Source organism: Cebus imitator, unplaced genomic scaffold (genome assembly GCF_001604975.1).
Source record: "Cebus imitator isolate Cc_AM_T3 unplaced genomic scaffold, Cebus_imitator-1.0 Scaffold382, whole genome shotgun sequence".
Taxonomy (NCBI): Eukaryota; Metazoa; Chordata; class Mammalia; order Primates; family Cebidae; genus Cebus; species Cebus imitator.
The window spans coordinates 1,004,140-1,011,869 of record NW_016107697.1 but is presented as its reverse complement, the minus strand read 5'-3'; the positions used below and the strand labels follow the sequence as shown (position 1 = coordinate 1,011,869).

At 35.1% G+C, this 7,730-nt stretch overlaps 1 protein-coding gene across 2 annotated transcripts in view; it reads right to left on the bottom strand.

Moving 5' to 3' along the window:
- The window catches only part of FBXL4 (F-box and leucine rich repeat protein 4), a 65,809-nt gene that overhangs the window by 17,364 nt on the left and 40,715 nt on the right, over window positions 1-7,730 (bottom strand). For both annotated transcript variants that reach the window (XM_017507687.2, XM_017507686.2), the window contains one exon: window positions 7,061-7,274. In XM_017507687.2, the coding sequence (XP_017363176.1) occupies window positions 7,061-7,274 (214 nt within the window). The remainder of the gene's footprint in view (window positions 1-7,060; window positions 7,275-7,730) is intronic.

Genomic DNA, 7,730 nt, shown 5'->3' with positions numbered 1-7,730 from the left:
GGTTTCACCATGTTGGCCAGGATGGTCTCGATCTCTTGACCTCGTTAACTGCCTGCCTCAGTCTCCCAAAGTTGCAGTCGGGTCTTATAGTCTGACTTTGTTAGTTGTAATGGCTTTTTAAAAAAAATTTATTTCTTTTTTTTTTTTTAATTGTACTTCAGGTTCTGGGGTACATGTGCAAATCATGCAGGGTTGTTGCATAGGTACATACCTGACAAGGTGGTTTTTGCCTCCATCCCCTCATCACCTATATCTGGCATTTCTCTCCATGTTATCCCTCCCCAACCACCACAACCCCTGCTGTCCCTCCCCTAGCCCCCCTCAGCACACCCCAGTTTGTGATGCTCCCCTCTCTGTGTCCATGTGTTCTCATTTTTCAACACCCGCCTATGAATGAGAACATGCAATGGCTCTTTTAAAAGAAAGGCCACCCCTGCTCTACTTACCAAAATACAATAATGTATTGTTTAAATCAAGTAAGAATGCAGTAAGGAGACCACCACATACACATGTCAGAAAACAAATTCATAGCACTAAATTAAATCACACTCTTTCAAAAGACAGTTATAGGAAAGCCCAGCTGCTTTCATCAACAGGCAGGGTGGTGTGCAATTTTACTTATATATATGCTCTGCCAAATAAACTGGCACAGAAAGAAAAAAATAGGAGAGTGTTAATATCCTACAGAAGTAAAGATCAACTTCTTTTGTTGTCTTCTAGTTCATGAAGATAAAAGTAGAGGGGTCCTTGAAACTTGACACAGCAGAGCAGGCCAAGTAAACAGATGCTGAACCCTACTTATGGATTACTGTCATACACTAGTCCCTCACAATACCTATAATCAGTTTTTTCACTTCTTCAGATTCTGTCAATTTATGCTCTATCATTCTTGAAGTGAGGCAATCAAAACTGGATGCAGGTGTTCCATTTATAACTCCAACTTTTAAAAAACACTCCTGGTTTTCCAGTCTGCTGCGAAGCAACAGAATAACATTCTTACTGAACTACGTGTCATGCCCCACTCTCTCCCCTGATTCCAGATTTTTCCCCCCTCAAACAGAGGAAAGGTAAACAGGCTCAAACTTCTAACAGTAGTCCAGATTGTTTTAGTACATGTGTGGGACTTATCTTAAAGACACTCTCATGCCCTATGTTAAAAAGTTATTCTTATGCGATCCTATACAAGGTATATTTGTTTTCTAGACTGCTGTAACAAAGTATACTAGACTAGGTAGTTTAACCATCAGAAATTTACTTGCTCACAATTGTGTAGGCTAGAAATCTGAGATCTAGGTGTCAGCAGAGTTGGTTTCTTCTAAGACTTCTCTTATTGGCTTATAGATGGTTATCTTCCATTGTCTTCACATGGTCTTCCCTGTGTGTGTGTGTGTGTCCTAATCTTCTCTTCCTTAAGGACACCAGTCACAGTGGATTAGGCTCTACCCTAATGACCTCATTTAACCTTAATTACCTCTTTAAAAGCCTTTAAAAACCCGATCTCCAAATACAGACAAATTCTTAGGCACTGGGGGGTAGGACTTCAACATACGAATATTTTGGGAAGACACAATTCAGCCCATAACACAAGTACTTAAAAGTACATTACAGATATACGCCCTTTTAGGACAAATTATGTCTTTCACTTATAATGACCCAGGAATAAAGGGTTATTACATTTTCAACTTATTTTCAAATGGTTCAATAAAACAATTATACATATAGTAGGGGAACCTGGGTGAAAAGTACACAAGAAATCACTTTTTTTTCTGCGACTTCTCTGTAAGTCTAAAATTATTTCAAAATAAAAGTTGTTTTTTTTTTCAAGTATTTAGAAGTCTATTTAATGAGTCAGATTTATTTTATTTTTGAGATAGGGTCTTGTACTGTCACTCAGGCTGGAGTGGCACAATCACAGCTCACTGCAGCCTCGACTTCCTGGGCTCAAGCAATCCTCCCACTTCAGTCTCCTGAGTGCTACTACAGGGGCATGTCCAGCTAATTTCTGTAGAGATGGGGGTCTTGCTATGTTGCCCAGGCTGGTCTTGAACTCCTGGTCTCAAGTGATCCTTCTGCCTCAGCCTCCCAAAGTGATGGGATTTCAGGCATGAGCCCCTGAGCCCAGCTGAATAAGCCAGATTTTTATAGCTCTACTTTCACAAAAATACATCATCATGTATGGTCAAAGAAGTACTTGCAATCAATATTTATCATACATAATAAGAATCTTATGAGTACAGAAGAACCAAAAAGAAGGAATCTAAGTCCTTCTAATCATAATAATACCTAACACAGTGAATTATTTCCATGCTACGGATGTAGAAGAAACTAAGCACAACTAAAGTGTCTTTCCTGTCTCAATTGCCATCTTTTGCATAACGTCCTATCTATTCAACTCTAAAAGATTCACCAAATTCAGGAGCAAAAATCTTATTTACCAACCCCTTTCACTAGAATTCTGGGATCACACAGTAAACAGGGCATAAATCTCAGCTCAAGGGTAATTTCTACTAAAAAGGTTTCGCAACACAGATCATCCTCCAACTAAGCACAAGCCTGTGACAGTGCTAGCATGTAATTGGGTTTACTGTATACCCGTCCACTCTGTCTTTTTTGTAATGGCATCTTGTTCTTTACTAGGCACGTATTTAATGCTCTGCATCAATGAAATTCAACAAATATATGCCCCTGACTCTGCATATAGCTTACTTTGTGAATTTTCTTTGCTGAATTTATACGACATTTGTTATTTCTCTGAAGTTATTTTTCACTGTAATCCTAAACACATCTAAAGAAAGAAAAAGATCTCATGAAATTAAGAAACCAAGTTGAACTATATTTTACCATCTTATAAGGGTAAAAATTCTAAACAACCACTGATGCAGGGAGGGACCACATCAACATCCCAGAATCCACCTACTAGCATACAAGACAATTCTGACCCTGCCACAGTTCCATTCTCCTGAAGTCTCATTTTTACTGAGTCATCAGGCCTGCTGCATGCCTGGCTATGGCTAACCACTTAAGAACACATCACCTAGCTATCAACAACACATCATTTTACATGCCAAAATTATTTTGAGGATTATCTATCTCAATGCTGCTCTCCATTATAGTATAAAATTGAGAATATGCCAATATAAACTATTTACTTAAAGCAGTTAATTATGTATTGATTCTACAAACTTTCACTTACATGTTTCTAAATGTAATCTGAATAACAAGTTGTGATTTATAAATTCAGAACAACTAAGACTTCAAACTAAGCTAGTAAAAAGACAAAAATTCCATTTTCCTGCATATTTATCAACTATAAACTTAATAGTTTGTATTTTCACATGGATTATAATGTTGTATATGTTAGTTACTATATTTCCTTACCAACTACAAATTAGAAATAAGAATAAGGAGTAAAGAAAATCCTTGTTTTAGACACAAACAGCCAAGCTATTAGAATAACTACTATTCTATGCTTTTATATATCTTATGATTTTAACTACAACACCAAGGCCACAAGATCTGACTTCAAATCCTGACTCTATTGCTTGTGCTAGTGGGCAATTTATTAATCTTTTGAGACCTTAATTTAATTATGTGTAAAAATGAGAGTTCGACCAACCCCATTCAGAAAGGTATAAAGAATTAAATAATAATGCAAAATGTCTAGGACAATCAACAGGATATATTCAGTAAGTCTTCCCAAACTTTGGGACTAAATTCCAGGTCTCCAAAATCCTCAAAAACTTTATTCACTATGCATACGGACTTGTTTAAGTCTCATAAAATGGCATAAATATACTATATTAATATAAATTATGTACAGGCACACAAAATGTAACTGTATTTTATCATATATATGTAAACTAGTCTCTGTGAGGTTAATATACTATAATACAGTCCATATTTTGTAATACTAATTTTTGCTTATTTTAGAATTTAAAGAGCTCAGAAAAACAGGGTTAAAGTGGTACTGGATAATTTGTAGCCCTTTTAAAACAAAATAACCTCTCCCGGAAAACCTAAAATTTTTATCTTCTTTTTCTTCTCATATATTTCCTTAGAGCAAGCAGAGGCATTTGAAATCAATTACTGCTCCTTCTTTTCAAAACAGAGTCTGGAATATGAGAGTATACTGCCAGTGACTATGTGGAAGGTTTAAAGAGAGACCAGTCTCCTACATCTTGTCTTCTCATTCTGTTTGCTCTCGTCCACCAGCATCATTAGGTGCAAAATTAAAGGGGAGTATGTATCAAAGGAAGGAGGAGGTAACATAATGCTTTGCTTAAGTGACAATTGGAGGTGTTTACAGATTGATGTGAATACCAGTGCTGTAGCTTCTGTTTGTTTTAAAAAAAACCAGCTGATTATTTTGCCATCTCTCCTTTTTCTGATTTAGTTAGGCCCATGTGGATCTGATGTAGATCCCAAGAATGAAGAGATAATAACAGAAGTGAGTGAAGTATAGGTAGAAAGCAATGAGTTGGGAAGCATTAAAAGTAAACACTGGGTAAGATTTTCTCAATTTCAAATTTGCAAATGATATCACTAAAATAATAGCATCTTTAATTTTATTATAAGTCAACCATAGATCAATGAAAACTCAACTTTATAATTTTTTCCACATATTCAATGTCAGAAAAATCGTGTAGTATTTATGTGACTTTTATGGTACTTTAGCAGATGGGCCAATAAAAAAATTTAATAGGGAGCAACAGAGGGTACAACCTAAATTTTATTTAATACACTCATAAAATGATTTTACATGTGAATTTAAGTAACTGATGGAAACAAGAGCTTATGTTATCTAAACTTAGGTATACATGTATAAATTTCCACTCTTGAGATATGAAATCTTCTTAATCCTCATAATTCAAACTTTAAAAATTTAATAATATATATCAGTCTCTTGAGACAAATTTAAGAAAACTGTAGAATATTTAATAATTCTCTGACACTTAGATGACATTACTATGTAACATTTCAAAAACATCTCATGGGATATATTTTCATAAGTCACCACAGACATAAGATGGCTAGCAAGTTAATGTTTTTTTGGCTTTTACCCTATTTTTCTTCTCAAAGGCTCATTTAATAATTATGTATACTATATTTCTTACTAAAGTTAAACAATCAGAAAATTTTAAATGAGGCAATTAAAACCTCCTTGCTCAGAGGATTTCAGCTTATAGTACACAGGCCCATAAAATAGTAAATATTCCAATAAAAAGCAGGCATGGTATAATTTCAGAATCAACAGTCCACCCAAAATAAGATAGGTAACAATTTTAAACCCACACAAATGGGGAGTCATTTCACCACAGACCAATAAAAGCACAGGCTAATATCATCTAGCATTCAGGGACAATAATTCTTTCATTTTAAAAATAAAAAATCTGGGAATCTGAGACAATGTCTTAACCTAGCTTACCAAGCTTATCGCTGACATGGCTAGAACTAGAATCAAAGTATTCTTTCCACCCTGCCAGGTCACCTGTTAAAGTCTAGCTAAACATTTTGCCCCAAATTGAGAATAACGCCGTCTTAGTTCATTTGGTGTTGCTATAACGAAATACCTGAGGCTGGGTAGCTCATAAAGAAAAAGAGTTTATTTAGCTCACAGGTATGTAGGCTGGGAAATTCAAGGGGCATGGCACTGTCATCTATTTGGCTTCTGATAAGGGATTTCTCCTGCTGTGTCTTAACATGGCAGAAGGTCAAAGACAAAGCAGACAGTGCAAAGAGGCCAAACACAAAGGGCATCCTCACCTTACAACAACCTGTTCACCTTAAAACAACCTTAGGAAGCAAACCATTCCCACCAGAATTAATCCAGTCTCCCAAGTCACTGGTGTATCATTTTGGAAAAGTAATTTGGTTATCTTTATTCACTTACTTAACAAATATTTATTGAATGGCCAATCTTTAGCAAGTACTATTCTAGATTCTGGAAACATGGCAATGAAAAAGACCGACAAGGCTTCTACTGTTTTATCCTAATGTGAGAAGACAGAAAATAAGCAAAAAAACAAATATCATTTCATAGAGTGATAAGGATGTTAAAAAGGAAATAAAACTGGGTGATATGAAGGAAGCAAACTAGAAGGGGACCTACATTTTGTCAGCGTCCAGGAAGCCACCTCTAAAAAAATATGCCAGTTGAACACTGAGCTGAAAAAAGGGCAACCATAATGAGCTAGACAAACTTTCCAGACAGGCAAAACAAAAGAGCAAAAGTCCTGAGCTGGGACCAGGTCAGAACATTCAAGGAATAGAAAAGAAGGCAAATATGCATGGAGCAGACAAAACAAGTATATGACAAACTGATTGTGTACTACAGGGGTCCAGGCACATACTCTTTAACCTAACACCACCACCTCTAGGACTCTATCCAACAACAGTGATAGTAAGTATGTGTAAAACTATGCACAGATGAATGTTAGTGCTAGGTAGTTTGTAAAAGGAAAACAACTGAAAAAACTAAATGCTGATTATTTGGAGAATGTTATATAGATTATGTTATAACATATACTATACACTAAAAGAGTTAGATAATATATGCACTGACCTGGAAAGACGCCCTAGAGATGATACGTGAAAAAGGAAGTAGACTAATATATATGACATGATTCCATTTTTTTTTTAATGAGACTCATTAACTACTGTATTACAAGGTTTAACCCCTGAGTGTGGTCCAGGATAAATACCACTTTGCTTCCTCCCCCTCCAAGCAAATGTCCTCTTTCATTCTATGCTCCTACCTTTCTCTAATTCATTCCCTGACAGAATTTTGGCTTACCTCAGCCAACTGCTTATTTCTTTTCCTGAGAACATGAATAACATCAAAAAAATTTTAAGAGCACAGAGAAAAACATTTCCTTATAAATTAAAAACATATTAGGCTCTAAATAACTTTACAATGACTGAATCGGCTCAAATGATTTTAGAGTAGTCATATGGCATCATAAACTTGATTTAAAAATAAAAAACACATTATGAGCAATTAAAACTAAATATCCAGTTGGTTATTATACTCGCAACGATGAAAATTATGAATTATTCTTACCTCTACTTTTGTTCGGTAGAGAACAAGTCGTTTAAGGCTGCATAACTTGGCAATGTGGTTGAAAGCTTGAGGTGGTAGCTTATCACAGGAGGAGAGATTTAAGGCCTGTAGATTTGGACACATCTCAGAAATAACTTCTAAACAAGTTTCATTAAGAAAGTGGCTGCAAGATAATTCAAGTCGTACTAATTCAGATCCACAAACCTTCAGAAACCTGCAAAAAATAACATTCTATGTAAATTTTATAAAACTAAAATATAATTTTGCAAGAACTTTGGAATTTTAGCAACTCTAAGAAGACATATTTAAAAGAATAGATTTCTACTAGGGAAAATAAAAAATTTGTTTTGCTTAAATTCTTATTCACTGCATACTGAAATATGAATGGTTAGGCTAAAAAAATCAACTTGAAACGATAAAATGAATTCACACCAGATGAAAAGTCAGCTAAATAATGGTAAATGTTAAATAGATTATGTTATAACACATACTATACAGTAAAAGAGTTAGATAATATATGCACTGACCTGGAAAGATGTCCTAGAGATATTATGCGAAAAAGAAAGTAGACTAATATATATGACACGATTCCATTTTGTAGAAAATTAAGAAAGTAGATGTGTTTTTCCTACTTACTTATTATTCACATCCAAGCTGGTAAAGCCAAAAA